At 43.0% G+C, this 18,555-nt stretch overlaps 1 protein-coding gene across 6 annotated transcripts in view; it reads left to right on the forward strand.

The window, feature by feature from the left end:
* LOC119166815 (uncharacterized) overlaps nt 1-16,953 on the forward strand; it is a 41,460-nt gene extending 24,507 nt beyond the window's left edge. For 5 of the 6 annotated variants that reach the window (XM_075891444.1, XM_075891445.1, XM_075891447.1 and 2 more), the window contains 8 exons: nt 1,606-2,052; nt 4,003-4,136; nt 4,406-4,508; nt 5,749-5,799; nt 7,146-7,347; nt 7,670-7,946; nt 13,765-14,080; nt 16,363-16,953. In XM_075891444.1, coding sequence (XP_075747559.1) covers nt 1,606-2,052; nt 4,003-4,136; nt 4,406-4,508; nt 5,749-5,799; nt 7,146-7,347; nt 7,670-7,946; nt 13,765-14,080; nt 16,363-16,502 — 1,670 coding nt within the window. In that variant the 3' untranslated portion in view covers nt 16,503-16,953. The remainder of the gene's footprint in view (nt 1-1,605; nt 2,053-4,002; nt 4,137-4,405; nt 4,509-5,748; nt 5,800-7,145; nt 7,348-7,669; nt 7,947-13,764; nt 14,081-16,362) is intronic. The other variant, XM_075891446.1, reaches the window with a different exon arrangement.
* Nucleotides 16,954-18,555: the final 1,602 nt, after the last annotated feature.

The raw sequence follows: 18,555 nt of genomic DNA on the forward strand, positions 1-18,555 counted from the left end.
GTCCTATATCGGTCGAATATGTCATATAGGTCGATCCCAGCACAAAATACGCTTAATATTGAAAGAAAGAAAAAAACACATGTAATGGCCAATTTACCAGAAAGTACCTTTACTGTGAAACAAATGTGGTTTGGAATTCTGCACAGTGACAATGCCCCTTATTTATACATGTAGGTACGCTCTAGTTTTATATGCTAGCAGGTCAAAAGATATGCCCAAGCGTTATCTTTTTTAATTGATGCAGTCATGATAGGGAGCTTTCGAAATGTGTGCTTCTAAGTGCTAAAGTAAGGCCATCTCAGCAGCTTTAATTGAGATGTACTATGTTATTATCAGCCTGCAGTGGACGTAGTCAGGCTGATAATGATAATAATAAATTATTAACAATCATAAACGTAGGCCCCAAAAATAAGTTCACTACTTTCGTACTGCTATGGTGGGACCCTGAAATAAAGTTTTCTTTTGATTTATGCATGTCATGATACAATCTTTCTGCATCTGCCAGTTAACTAATGCTTCTGTGGTGCATTTGGTTGGCCCTGATTGTAGCCACGCGGGCCACTGTAACCAGGGTCACCAGCATCTCATTGCAGAAAGCAACAAAGAGTATCTGGTGAGATGGAGCGGCGAGTGCGCCCCTGCTGAGACTTGCAGCTCTTAGTCACATTAATGTGATATTACCCCAACACTTCCCTCACACACTCCAAATGCAAAGTTTGCTACCAGATTCCTACGTTCCTCCACAAACTCAGTCTCTGTTTTCTTGAATACTACATTGAACTTTTCTTGCCCACCACCTATTTTTGCTGAAATCTAGGAAAAAAAATCGCAGCATATCTACGGAGTGAATGATGATGAGTGGGGCGAAGTGTCCATCCATCTGTCTGTGTGTCTGTCTATCCATCCGTTTGTCCGTCTGTCCGTTTGTCCGTCTGGCCGGTTACACGTGACAAGGTTAGACTAAGAGGAGCTTCGCCCCTAATAATGCAGACCAGGGCCCAAATAGATTCACAAGACAATAATAAAAGCACAAAATTGGGCTACCAATGGCATAAGGCTGATAGTAGTCAAGATGACGGCAATGAAGGTGGTTGACTTCACTTGCCCGTATGTTCTAAATTTCCAGAAGTGTTTCTGTCAATGACGAGTATATAAATCAGGAACCCACCCCTGAAGCCGATGTATTATATTCTAGTTTTCACGATAGTGATTCTGACATTTGATCCAAAGCAAGGACAGTCGGGTCGTATCATGACCGCAACCACTATGTAATGCAGGCATAGTTATATAAAGGTCAATCTTTACAAGGATTGATGGTCACGATCAAAACAGCTGCATTTCTGTACAGTCTGCACGATCAAAACAGCTACACTGCCTTGGGGTGCACTATTGTGCCGTCGTTGCCATAGTTCAAGATCAGCTACAGTAAAAGTGGTTTTTCACATTGTGTTATACATTTTGTGCTCACATGTAAAGCACCATTATTCACACTTTGTCAGTGGTGGCGAAGGTAGCATAATGCTTACAAAACCCAATGCTTTATGCTTTTAATCACGTTTGCTTGAACCTGCACTGCCAGCTTAAATTTGCACTTCTCTCTTCCAGGTGCACCAACCTCTGAGCAGCAGCAGCAGCCTGTAGTGCAGACTGTACCAGAGCAGACCTCTGCACTGGAGCATTCCCTAAAAGCTCTTCTGACACCTCCATCAGCCACTGAGGCATCACAGGGAGCAGCAGCAACAGTGGTTCCCGCTACAGCCACATCGACCCCCACCGCAGCAACAGTCCCACTCGCCAAGCCAAGGCGCATGCGCTTCATACCTCACTTCACGACACTGGTCGAAGGCCGGGAGAAGCGCAAGATTGCCAAAACAGAGAAAGCGCTGATTGCAGACATGGAGGCTGCAGCCAGTCGCAGGACGTCGGCTGGATCTGCGAGTGACCGTAAGCGCAAGCGCACTTCGAGCACACGCAGCGACAAGTCTGATGATGGGAGCAAGCGCACCTCCGTCAAGGAAGAGAGTGGCCGTAAGGCAAAGACCTCTGAGACAGGTGAGCATTTTTTGCTGCTGCCAGTAGCTTGACAATTCAATTCGTTATCAGTAAAAAAAAAAAAGGCTATGCTGATTGATCCTTTGTACTAATATATAGTGTACTGCCAGCTTCTTGCACAGGCTTTAGCTCTAGCTCCTAAAAACTTAAAAACACAGTTGCGAAAAATTAGAATAGTAAGTAAGATATTTCAATGCAGTAAACTACCTAAGTAGCTTAATTTATTATGTAAGATCATAATGGTATAGCATTTAATTGGCGCCTATGCAGATTGTTGCCAATTAGTTCAATTCAGCACAATACTGCAGCTTCAGTTGCCAATGCCTCACGAAGCAGTGCTTATTAAGTCTAACAACGTATTCTTAAGTAATGCATACAGGTGGGTTTACTGTCATTAAATCACCCTTTCAGCTTCGTCAGCAAGCAGCCTGTCACTCTTACAAGCGCACTCTAATTTGTGGGCTTTAGCTTATGTCCAGACAAAGCTCAGAGCTGTCCTAATAAAACTTGAAATTTGGCGAGATAGTGCTTGGCTTTCGAATCCATGAACGTGTGTACATGTGCATCTGACATGATCTGTGTTCCTTCCGATGTCTAATGTGTCCGTTGTCCATACAGCTTTTGAGACAATTCTTAGTAAGGACAGTGCACCAAGGCTCCACGACCACATTGATATCTTTCTCAGAGTATTAAAAAAAAGCCTAATGGGAGATACTGGATACGTCAATGGAAATAATAAGGGCATCGAAGGCAAATAACAATTTACATCAGAGTGAAAAGTGTGTTTGGTAATGTGTATGAAATATCAGTATTTCAAATGGCAGTGCTCTACTAATAGAGAAATTATGGTGAAGGTAGAACATAGTATGCACCACTAGTGAGGCATTTTGAAATGAGGTCGATGACATCAAGAGTCCCAAGTACGAATAATCACTAGTACTCAAACTACTTCCGATAAAAAATAACATTTCGTGCATTACATGACATACTAAATGCTGCTTGTGCATTTCTCTTTGATTAGTGGAAAAAAGAACTTGTTTCGGAGTTACCATGGCAAACAGCATGGTGGGGGGGGGGGGGTTCTAAAGTTATGTTTTCACAGGAATGTGCTCCGCCCAGGTGGTCGCATGTCAGTGTTAGTTTCTGCCATCATAGTCGCATTCTCGTGGCTGTTTTTGTGAGCCATCCCTCTCCGCACCTCTAAGTCAAGTCCACGGGCACCTTCTCCACGACTCCTCAGAGGGGCTGAACATTGGTCTAAGATGGATCACTCAAGTGAATGTGGGTTGATCATGTTGCATATTGGCAGCACAGCGCACGAGCATCAAAAGCACATGCTCGCCAAACAGCGCTGGCGCAAATACACACATGCACATTGTGTATTCCCGCAACGACAGCCGAATCACATGCAGCTTCCCAACGCTTCTACGAGTATCAAGTGCTTCCACAGAAAACATTGCGTTGCAATGCAAGCAAGCAGCAGTGGACAGCTAATCAAGCATAACGGGAAATATTCTTGCATGCGTTTCCGGTGGAGTCTTCATGTTGACGGATAACGAAAGGTGCTGGCATAGAGTCCACTGAAAGCAGCATTGGGGAATTCTTAGGTTACGATTCCTTGAGAGGCAGGTGATTTTAAGAATTGGGCTAGCAAAATGTTGTACTCTAAAGCCTCATTTTCTTTCAAACTGATCATTTTCGTGGCATGAAACGAGCACTACAAGGCTTCTGGAAGGATATTTCAAAAGTCCACGCGGAGTTGTATTGTCTCTATTTTTGCTGTTCTGTTCCTGAATGGCTCGACTTTACAATTTGGATGGCTTAGCAGTATTTGTGTGCCTGCAAACGTGTTGTCCTGTATGCCATGTTTACTAGTGTAGATGTATAGTATTAGCTATCGCAGCGCATTTTTATGGGTAAATAACATTGCCTGCGCTTACTTTTACACAGCCAAGGAAAGTGCGGGCCACGGACCCGAGAGCACGCCTGCAATCGACTCTGCTGACACATCTTTGGAGGTCAAAAGCGACGAAGTTGTAATGTGCGCGTGCAATTGTGAAGAGGAGAGTGGCCTCATGATGCAGGTACTAATTCTGTCTAGTCCTCCGTGAGTCCTGTACATTCGCGGGCACCTCCCCTTTTATTCATATGTGTTATACTGAGCGATCGTCAGGCTCTTTGTTCTCTGTCATTCAGGTATCCTTGATCGCATTGAATTTCTCTGCTCACCAATATTGTCACTAGTCGCCGACCTCACAGCAGCTGTCGCTTCTCTTTTTCTTCTGTTATCCTGCAACGAGTGCATTGTGAATACAAAGAATTCAGTGTTGCTGGTTCTTGTCTATCTTGACAGTGCGAAGTCTGCCTCACATGGCAGCACGGAGCGTGCTTCCAGATTGAGGAAGAGAAGGATGTCCCGGACAAGTACATCTGTTACATGTGCGTTGTGCCCAAAGGTAAGAACGGGCGTGCATGAAAAAGACTGCTTATTAGTGCGTGCTTGTGCCTTTTCTTGTAGTATGTTTGCCACTGCATGCATGTAAAGCTCTCGCTTATTGACCATGTTAACAAGGCATAGAACTGCCTAGCACGTGGGGCATTCTTTTTGCGTGCAGCTCTGGAAAAGTTGCACAACTTTGTTCCTCGTTTTCACAACTTATCTTTATTATGAAGTGTCTATCACTTGCTTCCCATGCCAGTGCACTGTTGATGTTACTCTACAGCTGGTTTTATTTCCGTTGTGGCATTTACTACAGAAATTTTGGCTGCTGCCACACCTTCTACAGGCCTTGAATATGTGAAATTATGCCAAAGCTAAGTGCCATAGAGAGTTTATTACAGTGTGGCAGCCACGAAGTTGGTCTGAGTAAAACGTTTAACCTATCCCCATGATTCAAATTATTTTTCTTCACTTAAACACTTTAGTGGCACTAAGTACTTGCAGGTGAAGTTAAAGTTTGCTAGATTAATTTCAGATCGTTTTTCGCAAAGTTCGTATCTTAAATATGTGAGGTAGAAAAGCATGAATGCCTTGTATATATTCATTCACATTTTTTCCTTATGCACTTTTTACTTCGTTTTGCATGACAATCTGTCAAATGTATTAGGTGTTACTGAGTACTCAACCATAATTTATTCAACAGAATTGATGCAACAACATGAGGGTTTTCTCCTTATGTTCAGGCTTTATTAATGGCTCCACTTGCCATGATTTATTTGAGTGCTATTAAACTGACGCTCCCTGCATAATTTCTTCAGTGAGAATTCATGGCTTATTGGCATAGTTTTTGCTAGAAGTAGGTACAGAATCAAAACCCCACAAGTATAGTCTAGTGGTTCTCGCTGAGGAAACAAGACTGCTTTCGTATATATGTGCAATATATGAATTTGATTAGATTGAATATGTGGCTGTATTACAAAAGTAGCCAACTCATGACACGCCCAAGTTTTTGTTATTCAGTATTCAGTCAGTCTTATTTCTGCTCATGTGACTTTTCTTATTCTCATATTGAGGGCACGTATCTGTCAGTTCATCGTGAGTTCTGCACAGGTCACTACTGTGACCTGCTTATGTTCACAGTATTACAGCGTTGAAGTGTTCAGGATGGCTAGTTTCACACTTCTTGATTGGAGCAAATGAGAAGTCCGTGCACTTCTTTCTAAATTGCCTAAAACCTTTGTGATTCTCATTTTTAGATAATACGGACTTGCAGGCCGCAACGGAGTGCAACCAAGAACTTGTCTCAGGTGTTTAATTTCTTTGATGCTTTTGACACGGGCTTCCTTTGAGTGCTATTATACTGACGCCTTTTGCATGCTATTGCTTGAAGTCTTGCTTGCTGCATGCTGGTCAGTGCATCATCTTCAGGCTTGCCCACTGCTCCTAAAGTTGTTTTCATGGTTCATTTTTTGCTTATTAACGCAGACTGCTTTTCTTTTTCTCTCTAAATATCAGTGTACTTGTATTTAGATGCTAGTTAAAAAGAACTCAGATATTATCACATTGGCCTTCCCCATAATTAATTGTCTTGGTTGTGCAGAGAAATCCAGGAATTAAATTACTGCTTACATCATTTCTGGGCAGTGGTGGTACGGGGAACTTGGAAGATTGGTCTTGCTGCGGTGCTTGAAGATGATGTTAGTGATTGGCTATAAAGTGTGCCTAGCAGGATAGGACGTAGAAAGATAATTAATTGTTAATGTTTTACATTTCAACACTACAATATAATAATTAGAGACACTGTGTGGAGTGCCCTGGCGATTGCGACCACTTGGGCTTCTTTATCGTGCCCCTAAATCTAAACACACAAGCCTCCATTATTGTGCCTCTATTGAAATGCATTTGCGGTAGTCGGGGCTTGATTCCACGATTCCGTTTCAAGTAGTCAAGCTTCAAACCACTTGGCCACTGTAGCGGGTACAGAATAGGATAGTTGTTAAAGCATTGGCTACATATAACACTGCTGTGATTGCACTTCTGAAAGTGAACTTGTGGGGAGAGTCAGATCTGAAAGCTTATTTTCATTCCAGTAATATAGTGGAGGTTATATAAGGCTGAACAAAGTGGTTAAAGTTTGCACATCAGTGGACATCGCTGTTAACTGAAACACCAATGTACTTCACCAATCACTTCCTGAGAGCAATAATCACTAATCCTTCACTAATAATAATAATAATAATAATCACTAATAATAATCACTAATAAACACCAATCACTTCCTGAGAGCAATAATCACCTGCTAAACATGGCCATCTTCAGAAGTTCTGCTTAGGAGATGTAACTTTGTTGACATCTAACCGCATTTTTAAACTAATGCTAAGTGTTCTATAAAATATAAGCTTGGGACGTAGCTAGACCAGTGTTGCAATGTCTCCATGTTTTTGTGGAATGGATGAGAAGATAGAAAAATGTGGTACATGCACAAGGAACTTATTAAAACTTTGTTCAGCTCAAAAAATTTATTACAGATGTTGTGTGCAGCACTCAAACATTTGCGAGTTTCACGAGCTCATGCTGCTTTGCACTGCGAATAAAAAGCACAGTAGGAAACGTCTGACCCCACTTATTTTTCTTTCTCTGTGGACCATTACAGCTGGCACGCAAGAAACTTCTCGGTCAAAGCTGGACCCAGACTGGTTCCGTCATGGCAAGCTGGCCTCTTTCGGCTTTCTGAAAGAGAGGCCCGCTAACTTACCTAATCCGGAGTATATGAAGGCCTCTCACGACCTCATGGGCTCTGTGCACAATGTCCGGGCTGTGCTCCATAGCATCAACCATAAGATCAACGTGGCGAGGTAACAAAGTTTTATGTAGTGCTTTTAGTCATTTGATGAGGTTTTATGCTGTATGTAGGAAAAAAATGTATTGTGTGCTTCTATTTTTTAACTCTCTCTCCCCCTCTTTCTCTCTCTTTTCCACTGTGTAAAGGCGTCTTTCTATAGTGAGTGAAAACTTGCTGCCCTTTTTCTGTTTTGTGCGAATCACTACAATTTAAAATTTCATAAAGGCACTGTAAAAGTTGTCATTGCTTCAGTTGACGACATGTTTTTTTTTGTTCTCAGTGCTGCGTAGCAAAGAGAGGCACTAGCTTATGCATTGGCTTATTTTATCTTTCAGTGAAAAGAGCCATCCTGACTTGAAGTACTTCACTAAGCCATGGGTGAAAAGAAGTGTTGTCAGAGAGGTAGTTGATGTCCTCGAAAAGCACAATGCCATACCAACTAGCCCTGAAAAGGACGAGCTAAGGCCAGGTGGGCACATGCACCTGTCCACTTATGACCATGCTTACTTCGCACCTGAAAAAAACACGGCCACCACAGAGCTGACTCAAGAAGCTCCGGATGTCATTATCAGCACTGGCGGTGACAGCAGCGCAGGTGATCTTCTGCTACAGGTAAGAACGAGGGAGCAAAAGCTTGCATTCATGTGCCTGCTTACGATTAACGCGTTTCGTGTTTTAGGGGCGAAGCTTCTTACACCATGGGTCATTTCATCCTCCGTACTCAGTTGTAAAGAAAACATTAGAATTCAATCAACCAAAGGAACAAGCAGGATTTCGAACAGGCTACTCAACAATTGACCACATTCATACTATCAATCAGGTAATAGAGAAATGCTCAGAGTATAACCAACCACTATACATAGCCTTCATAGATTACGAGAAGGCATTTGATTCAGTAGAAATATCAGCCGTCATGCATACACTGCGGAATCAGGGCGTAGATGAAGTATATATAAATATTCTGGAAGAAATCTACAGGGGATCAACTGCTACCATAGTGCTTCATAAAGAAAGCAACAGAATACCAATCAAGAAGGGTGTAAGGCAGGGGGACACAATTTCCCCAATGCTATTTACCGCGTGCTTACAGGAGGTTTTCAGAAGCCTAGAATGGGAACAGTTAGGGATAAGAGTCAATGGAGAATACCTTAGTAACCTGCGCTTCGCCGATGACATTGCATTGCTGAGTAACTCGGGGGACGAATTGCAACTCATGATTATGGAGTTAGACAAGGAGAGCAGAAAAGTGGGTCTTAAAATTAATCTGCAGAAAACGAAAGTAATGTACAACAACCTCGGCAAGGAGCAGCGCTTCGAGATAGGTAACAGTGCACTTGAAGTTGTAAAAGACTATGTCTACTTAGGGCAGGTAATAACCGCAGAGCCGAACCATGAGATCGAAGTAACTAGAAGAATAAGAATGGGGTGGAGCACATTCGGCAAGCACTCTCAAATTATGACAGGTAGATTGCCACTAACCCTCAAGAGGAAGGTATATAACAGCTGTATCTTGCCGGTACTTAGCTACGGAGCAGAAACCTGGAGACTTACAAAGAGGGTTCAGCTTAAATTGAGGACGACGCAACGAGCAATGGAAAGAAAAATGGTAGGTGTAACCTTAAGAGACAAGAAGAGAGCAGAGTGGATTAGGGAACAAACGGGGGTTAGGGATATCATAGCTGAAATCAAGAAGAAGAAATGGACATGGGCAGGGCATGTAGCACGTAGACAGGATAACCGCTGGTCATTAAGGGTAACTGACTGGATTCCCAGAGAAGGGAAGCGGGTCAGGGGGAGACAGAAGGTTAGGTGGGCAGATGAGATTAAGAAGTTTGTGGGTATAAATTGGCAGCAGCAAGCACAGGACCGGGTTAACTGGCGGAACATGGGAGAGGCCTTTGTCCTGCAGTGGACGTAGTCAGGCTGATGATGATGATGATGATGACGACTCAGTTGTAGTAGCTGCCTCTTACTTCTCACAGTGTTTACGTGATAGCACTGCCCTGTTGCAGTACGTGAAGTAATCACTAGATGGCGTGGAGGTGCACGTTAAAGTGCCTTGATGCCCGCGCGCTCCGCTGAGGGTGAGGACAGCCGCGTCGTCTGCTACAACGGCCCCGCCATTACGACTCTTGCCGTAGCGAGGCAGCGCACTATCACTTGCGGTGCTCGCATATGGAAGGAAAGAAATAGACGTTGGCACGCGTGTGTGTGTGTGTTTTTTTTTTTTTTTGTGTGAAACCTGGGCACCTTTTAGTGTTGTTGTAAATGTTAGATGGAATAACGCACGTCATATAAACTGGTGGCCTGTGCTTGTGTAAAGCGCCAAGGCTGGCAGACTCTTCATTATTTTAAAAATGCATTCTATTTGCTGGGGCAGAAAAATATTTTCGATGTTTAAACAAGTACCTATTTTCTTGGGGCAGTCTTAATTTCAAGTGCACTAAGGGTCATTTAAAGCCTTTATATACATGTCAACAGCAGCCTATGTATCTCAACAAAGATTTCACTGTTACAAAGTTACCTAAGTGCAGCTCTGAGGGCTTATTTTGCTGTTTACAAGCAATTTACTAATTTATTATAAATGGCTTCATACCTATTGTACTCTGAAATAGGTCTCCATGCCCAGAGGTGAGGTGCCGAGGCATAGTACCGTGCAAATATCCTGTTAAGAAAAGATAAGAGCTACATTAATTAAGCGAAGGTTGTTACGTCTTATTGATGGTGTATGTCGCGCCCTGTAGGAAAGCCAACTTTCTCTGAGGACTTGAATGATCGTTCATGAAGTGTAAGAAGAAAAAAAACGCTTACAGCAATCAAAATCGAACTTGGGTCCCTCGCGTTGTTGACCCGACACTTATCAGAGAGCACTATTCCGACTCACGAAGATTAGATTTGGAGGGTGGTGCATGAACGTGCAAAATCAGAAAACTCAAGCACTCCTCCGTCTAATGAACATATTCAAGCAATGCCAGTTCATGTCTAGCTTGTTATTTTGCAAATGTAACACATGCAGCAGGTACCGGCTTGGTTATTGACGTGAGGAAGATGATTGTCCTTTCCCCGCCCTTTCTACAAGGGATCGGGGAAGGTCTTAAAATACCATACTTAAACTGTGCTAAAAATTTCTCCCCACAATAAATACCTCTAATTCGAATTTAAGCTTCATATGCCAGAGCTACACGTGTGCGCCATTGTAGAGGGCTCAAGTCAAAGGACGCTTTCTATGCAGTCATGCATAGAAAGCGTACTTTGACTCATGCATAGAACTCGTACTTTGACTCACTTTAAAAGCGTACTTTGACTCATGCAGCGTACTCATGCATAGAAAGCGTATTTCATGCAGTCTATGCAGTTCATTGATGATTACAAGAAATATAAACCACAACACTCAAATAGCACAATTTCTTTACATGCAAGTGAAAACGATGCGTGGCGTAACCACAAAAACGTTGGGAAATGTAGCTTTCCAAATGCACTAACAGCGTGCCATTAATTGACCTTCTAATATTAGTAGAATTTTTCAAATTTGCGTGGTCTGGTTCACATCTTTGTGTTCGCATTTCCTAGCTTTGTCCGTGACTGTCCACAATTTATGCATTAATGTGGACGCAGCATATGAGGACCTATTTGGTGTTAGCTTCGTAGAAGTCGCAGGTACAGAGAGTACCTGCAATCGGTGCTGCTTTATGTAATGCAATAAAAAAGTTCAAACTTAAGTTTGAATTGGAACAAGGTTGGGACTGCATTTAGTTACATTTTTTCCAGCCATCCGCACGGTGTTGCCCGTAGTTGCTCTCTTCAAAACGAGCCTGCAAATAAAATCAGAATTGGAGATTAACACACTGGCAAAAGAACAACGAACGTGTGTCACTGTCAATAAACTAGATTTTCACATATGCGTGCAGTATGATTCGCAGCTGGAACTAGCAAATTAGCAGGAACTAGCAACTAGCGAACTACGAATTTTTCGCAGAAACGGCATGTTTATGTTCAAGCGGTGCGATTTCACAAAAGACGTTCAAATTTCGACTCATCAATGCGAACGGTTGCACGCATTGCACGCTTACATGCGCAGGCGCCTCGTAAGCGTTGTTAAATCCCCCCACCACGCACCCGAGCCTATGTTAATTCCCTGCGAGGCCATATGTGCGCATTTCTCCTTCAATTTCCTCTTATGTGAATTACGTTAACTCTGCGTGCCGTACTCTTGAAGCTCGGCAGCAGTCAAGTGCTGTGAGATTTCGATACTCGCTCGCCGGCACGCGGGCTGAACTCGCTCCCGATTTTCTGCCCTTGCATATAATTTTCTCCCCCCTCCGCTTTCTAAATTCTCGCCTGTTTAACTACACCTCCTGCGTCCTCATCTCTTGCCTACTTTTCTTCCTGCTCAACTCTGCCAGCACACGGTCGACACGTACGCTGTCGGGTCGAGTTGGCGTGCGAGTACGGTAATTTCACGTCTGTCTTCGACCGCGGGGCAAACGGTCGCGACAGTGGCAGCCGGTTTCGCCAGCACAATAGCTGCGAAGCGCAGTGCACGGAATCAGCAGCCTCGGGTAAAGAAGGAAGGGGGGGGGGGATTTCACAACGCTGCTGCCAACTTGGGCACTGAAACTAGTCACTGTTTTTCTGAAGCATACTCGAGGCGCTTGAACCAGCATGAAATGTCATCGACACGGGGGCTTTCGAATCCCCCGTACTTGACGCTTCTTATTTAAGCGTAGTCTTTTAACACGAGCACGCCGCACGGTACCCTGCACAACATTTGGCTGTCCTGTGTTTACATAGCGCACCTAGATAAAAACAACAGCGCCCTAAACAGTGCTGACCCGTCAGATTGCGACGCACTCCAAAACAAAAAATATTTACGTACGCTGCATTGGTACGACATATTAGTCGATTGCCACTTGTCTCTTTTGATTTTAGCAGTCCAAAGAAGCCTTCTTTTTGGGCCTCTCAGAAACCAGTACAGCTTCCATCCGCTTCCCGAGTGATTCGAGCACTGCGGCACGCAGCAGCAGCTGGGCATGGTGATGCGGAGATGGGTGCATAGAATGGAATGGACACTGCCGAACACCACCACACATGCCAAGCAAGAACTATCGGCCGTTAGTGTCAAAATGGCGGTTGCACTGACGCCAAAGTCGAGGCGGCGGCATCTGCCCTTGCAAAACCTGACACCACTCTAGCGGGGGTGCTCGCATCGAGGCACTCTACGTTGCGTGTGGTTTAGTTTGATAAGATGGCGAACAGACAAAAACGGCTGAGTTTAGCTGAGAGCTCATGAAGTTTCATCCCAATCATCATTGTTCACTCTGTCGATATGCTGTAGTTTTTGTTTAGACAGCTCATCTACTCACTTTTACAGATAAATGTTTAGTTGAGTGTGGTTTATTGTGATTATGTTCTGTGGGGTGCATTTTGTTTAAAGGGCATCTTACCACATTTGGGCATTGTAAACAAACAAAAGTGTTCCACATATTTCTCATGGACAATTGTATATTTAAGTTATGAAATGTCTGTGTGGCATGCTGAATTAACATGAACAACATTTTGGTTATGTTGCTGCTGTCTGTTATCAACACATTTAACTGACACTGACAGGCAAAGCTCAGAGACTAGGCAACAGGCATCGGCTTTTGCACGCTGCCCCACTCAAGTGCTTACCAGCAATTGGAGCTCAGTATGTATGTTCAATTTTATGTCGGGGGGTGAGCCTAGTTTTGCAAGTCAATCTACAGTTGTAAAGTCGCATCTGGGGAGAACTTTACTGATATAATGTTTCACAACATTTAATTATCGGACATGTCAGAATAAACTTGACTGTCCTGCTGCCACGACTTTAGGACCTGAACTTCACCACGGGATTGCACTCTCTCCTTATTTGCTTTGCATAGCAACCAAGTAACAGAGGTGCTTGGCAATCTCCCAAGTGTTGGAGAAGAGCAAGCTTGGAGAAGAGCATGAGTGAGCGGTGCCCACTCGTTAGAGCTCTGTTCTTGCGTGCCTGTCTGTGTTGAAGTGAAAAGCATACGTTTGCATTATGAAACGATGACAGCTTAATCATTTTTATAAGTTCGAAGTCCTTTTAATTTTCTTTTTCCTTTTTCATTGTGCATATGTACTTAAAAACACCGGGAATCAGTTTTACTTATCCAACATACGCACTTAGCTGAAGCTGGAAAGACAAGGGGATAACATAAGAAGCAATTAGTCAACGATTGCTGGTGAACTGGCTTTTTTTTTATTCTGCAAGTTTTCGTTCATTAGTGTTTATTTCTATTTTACCATTCAGCACTGAAGATGACCTAATGTTTCTGTTTCAACTATCCTGGCTGTCAGTTTTATTCCTAGAAGCTATTAATTGGAGTATGTGAGGGTTGAAGCCACACTCTGATAGAAATCGAATGCAAAATCGCTTGTGCAGGACATGGCCATGGAGGCTTTTGAAGTCGGCTGCGTCGAAGAGGTGGTCAACAAAGGGGAGGAATTAGATGTAGTGGGTTGTGAAGAGGAAGTCGCTTCGCTGAACGCTGATGAAGACATCAAGGGCAGCGGAATTTCGACTCTGGCAACACCCAGTTCTTCACCGACAAAAAGCAGCAGTGCAGGGAAGCAGGCCAATGGCAGACAGGTTGAGAACCTGGATGTGGAAAGCTGCAAAATAAATTTGTTGCATCATGTCCTTGATCTGGAGGACCAATTGGAAGAGAGGATGAATGCCTTGGAAGAGCAGCTTCGAGGTGAGCCGATAGATATTCAAAGAGAGACACTGAAATGGTGTCCTAATTGATTTTAGGCTAAGTTATCTTTTTGACAACTTCATTATCATTAATTTCATCATTATAAGTTCATTATTAATAGGGGAAGTGAAGGTCAGAGTTCACTTTTACTTTATTTTGCACTACAAATCCAGTACCTGAACCATTTCTCGGGTTTCAAAATGTATTTTTCATATTTTGCTGCATTGGCTGGATAAACTTTCCTGGAACTAGCGGTAGGTCTCTGGCACTCTAATGCACAATGTAATTTTTTTTTTTTTTTTGCTGACTAAAAAAGTATGTTAGCTACAGCAGGACAGATTCGAAATGTACAGGGTAATGGAGAGCTGGCATGTGAACTTGAAAGTAGTGTGTCTTTTCATGTAATTGTGTGCTTTCGCGCTTACCCACCATTTTATTTCAGCAAGATTGGTATCTGTAAAGTTGTTCTCAGTGTCCTTTGACACCAGGCTTTGCCCATCTGAAGATGTCTACACATTGCTTGCACAGAATTTGCAATTACAAAATGTATTTGAGCTTGCACACACGGCAGATGAAAGGTGATGACTGCTAATCTTGAGCAAACAGTGTTTACCCTTGCCTAGTAGTGTAATGCTGACTAGGCATAGGTGTGCATTTATTTTTATCCCATGAGCACTTATACCCATGCCACATGGGCATAGAATCGCTTGTGCAAGACATGGCCATGGAGGCTTTTGAAGTTGGCTGCGTCGAAGAGGTGGTCAACAAAGGCGAAGAATTAGATGTAGTGAGTTGTGAAGAGGAAGTCGCTTCGCTGAACGCTGATGAAGACATCAAGGGCAGTGGAATTTCGACTCTGGCAACACCCAGTTCTTCAGCGACAAAAAGCAGCAGCGTACGCCTGCAGATTCGGTAGCGAAGGCATTCAGTTCCCGAATGACATTTTTTTGGGGCGGCGCTGCTACATGTCCAAAGCGAATGACTTTTGACTTGATGATGTGAATCGCAGCGCCTTCCTCGTGAGCATTGGGCGAGTAGCAATAAAAAAATAAACAAGCGTTTACAAGCTTCATACACATCAGATCATAAATAAATGTATATATAAGCATATTATGCTGCCGTTAGATTTCGTTCGTTACTTTGTTTTACGACGTTGCAACTAACCATGTAGCAACTTAAGCCAAAGCTAGTCAGATCCGCAGCATAAAAAGAAAATGGTGCATGTCGCATTTATTTCACGGCGTCTACCAACTGAAGAGAAGTTTTTAAGCACTTGTTTAGGTGATTAGTGTAAATAAAATACGTAAAAAGTTTTCTTTTACTCGAATCAAATGTCATTTTATATAATTACTTCATTAGCTGTGCCGTCGTGAGTACGCATTTCTCGGTCGAATGAGTTCTGGCGATGGCATTAGGTGACGAATGGCATTTGGGCGAATGCCATTTCGTTCATCTGTGTGGCACCGTGCGAATGACATTCAATCAGAAGGCATTAGGAGGTAAATGCCATTTTCTCTGCCCGTGTGGCACGGGTATTGCCCACATGATTGAAATGGGTGTCACTACACCTTAGCAAAGAATGCTACCCATTAATATAATGGTGGTGTTTAAACACATGACAGACATGATAGACTGCTACATGGAAAATCAAGTTGAGGTTAATTGCGTACTAGTGCTATGCCAACTTGACTGTTTGTAGGAACAAGCAGTTTTGCAGCAAAGCTGTAACAAAAGGCACGCCTCCTTGATTTTCGCGGTGTCCATCTGCAGGCGTACGAAACACACCTGGCAATGGTGTACCTTGACGCAACCAAGTAGAACCCCTTGGTGCCCCCTATAGTGTGTTGGACAAATAGTGAATTAGAGAGAGGGAGGGGGAAAACATGTCTGTACATGTGTCTTGCAAAAAAAAAAAAAAAAAAGCCTCTTAGAGCAGTAGGTGAAAGAAGCTAATGGACAAAATAACCATCAGTACAGTACATGTTCCTCCACGTCGCTTGACTCAGTCGACTGAAGTGTAGGTTGACTGCACATTGTCAGAACGCCCGGAAAGCAGCATGCTGAGACAATAGGTGCACCTGTGAGCTCTGCTGGGCACCCAACCTTCATAAAATGGAACGCTTTATATTTTGCATTGTGCCTTGAAGGAAATGAAATGGACAGCATTTTTTCACGTTTGTGCCATCACATCTTTGACACTATTGGTTACCACTTTGTTTGTGCAGTGTTATTTATATCTAAATGACTTGGCTCAATCTTTTTCTCTCTTCTTTTGTGAACAGTGCTTGAACGTGAGAGCTACATCAGCAGTGGCACAGATCCAAACATAACAGAAGAAGAGGACATGATGCGGCTGAAGTTATCACTCAAAGGCCTCATGAAAGACTTGAATGCAGTGCATCGATTGACACTGTTCCGGTGACGTGGAACCGTGCTGTTGACGGACAGTGCGCGGTTGACCGCACATTGTACATTCGTGTGACCAAGCCTTCAGTTCGGTCTGAAACTGAGTGTAGATATATTGTAGTATACTTTTTTGCGCTTTTTTTCTTCCTTCCTTCTGTGTCACTATCAGCCACTAGCATGTTTTCGAATAGCGATGCCAGTTGAGGAAGAACATGGGCATTTGTTACACTGCTGTGAACTCTTACACCTACTTTTGTAAATACTGCTCTGCTACTTTGTGTAAATTTAGGGGGGGGGGTGAAAAAAAAACTGCAATGTTTTTGTGGAGTTCGTGCGCGGTCATGCTGGTATTTATTTGTTCCTCTTGCAAAGTCATTGTGTGTACCCAGCGTGTGAAAGCTTGTCGAGTGTTTTTCAACTGCTTGTGTGTATGTGCATATTACGGATCTATTGTCATCCTATTTAAGTAGCTGCTTTATCATTTGTTACTTTGTATGGCAAGCTCTGTAGCGATTGAACTCTCGTAACTACACAACTGGCTATCTTGCCAAAGGACTCATGTGAATCATCATGACTTCAGAGGACTAAATGCTGCCAATAATTGCTATGAAATTCTTCGGTGCTGTTCACTCTCTCTGTGCAGAAAATTCTTCTTTCTACAATTTTCTTTTGACTAGTATGGCTGCAAACAATGCCTTTGTCTAATTTCTTCCCCATTAAAAGCGAAAATAGTACAATTGCCTTACAACATGATAATAAATAAAATGCACACCCTCAATTTTACTAATTATAATACCAGTCGTTCATTTTAAAAAGGACAAAGGGAGTGTTAGATGTACCTGCTGGGGCTTGTGTCCTATGCCCTTTGTCCATTGTTTCATTTTGAAAGCCTTGTCTAAATTTTTTATGTGGGAGCAAATTATGCTTGTGGATGCTGTTTGCAAAACTTGTTCTATCATTTGTTGGGTTGACTGCCTCACAGAAAAGTTTGTGCCACACGTGTGAAAAGGGTCTTTGTACATGGCCCCTTTCTTATGGCAGTTACACCTGGTGTGGTTGTGTATTTCAGGGAACTGTGTGAATGTAACTGCACAGTTACAATGCCGAAACGTGATTGACTTTTTCAACGTTCATTGTGAAGGATTCTTAAAGGATAGTAGCCGTCGCATCACAATACCTTTTAATGCGCTCTCAAAGGTCAGCTCGGAAAGATTTTCCATGGAGTCTCTCTGGTGGGTGGCACGTATGCAGGTCTAACTGGGTGCTTGTAGAACTGGTGACCGTGGTGCCGTGTGCATTTAAAGGGGTTCTGAACCATCGCGCTCGGTGAAAAAACACCTACAGCAAAAAGCAGATGCTTTTGTGAACAGTTCAATCAAATCTTGCTGTCATGCACACGAGGGAGAGTTCACAAGCTGAGGAAGAAGTTGACACATTCTCAAGCCTGCTCTTTCCTATAGAGACCTGTACACTATATTGAGGACTGTTGCACAGCATATCTTTCATCCCACTTTCATCACTGGGATTGCTGATAGCTGAAATAAACCAAGTACAGCATTTGGATCAGATCCGATTCTTGACATTGGGTACCACCATGTGCTAGGTAGGCTTCATAATCTATAGTTTTAAAAATTACAGGGTAGTGGCGCTAGCGCGCATGATGACGTGACGTGAGCAAATGTAGCTTTTCTTCCTTTTGTGACCGCTCCCCTGCTCGGTATACTAGCTTCCAGTACACTCAGCAACAAACGAAGAGGGCAGACTTTTCAAGTATTCAAAAAACTTTCTTGTGTACCTCTGTTTGAAAATTGAAAACCTTTTTTGTAGCAATTGGTGAAGCGGTAAACTTTAATAGGGCAATCGTTAATTACTTGGCAAAATGGTTCAGGACATTTTTAGACAGATAGTAAATATATATTAAGTATGCAAATGTTCTGATGGTTGGACATGAACGTAGGGCCTTTACCAACCAAGCACTTAGCACTACTTAGCACAATTTTCTAATGGGCTCATGAAATTTCCTATTGCTAGGCTTGGCTCGTTCACTTGGCATCTGTTGATCTGCTTGG

Source organism: Rhipicephalus microplus, chromosome 1 (assembly GCF_043290135.1).
Source record: "Rhipicephalus microplus isolate Deutch F79 chromosome 1, USDA_Rmic, whole genome shotgun sequence".
Taxonomy (NCBI): domain Eukaryota; kingdom Metazoa; phylum Arthropoda; class Arachnida; order Ixodida; family Ixodidae; genus Rhipicephalus; species Rhipicephalus microplus.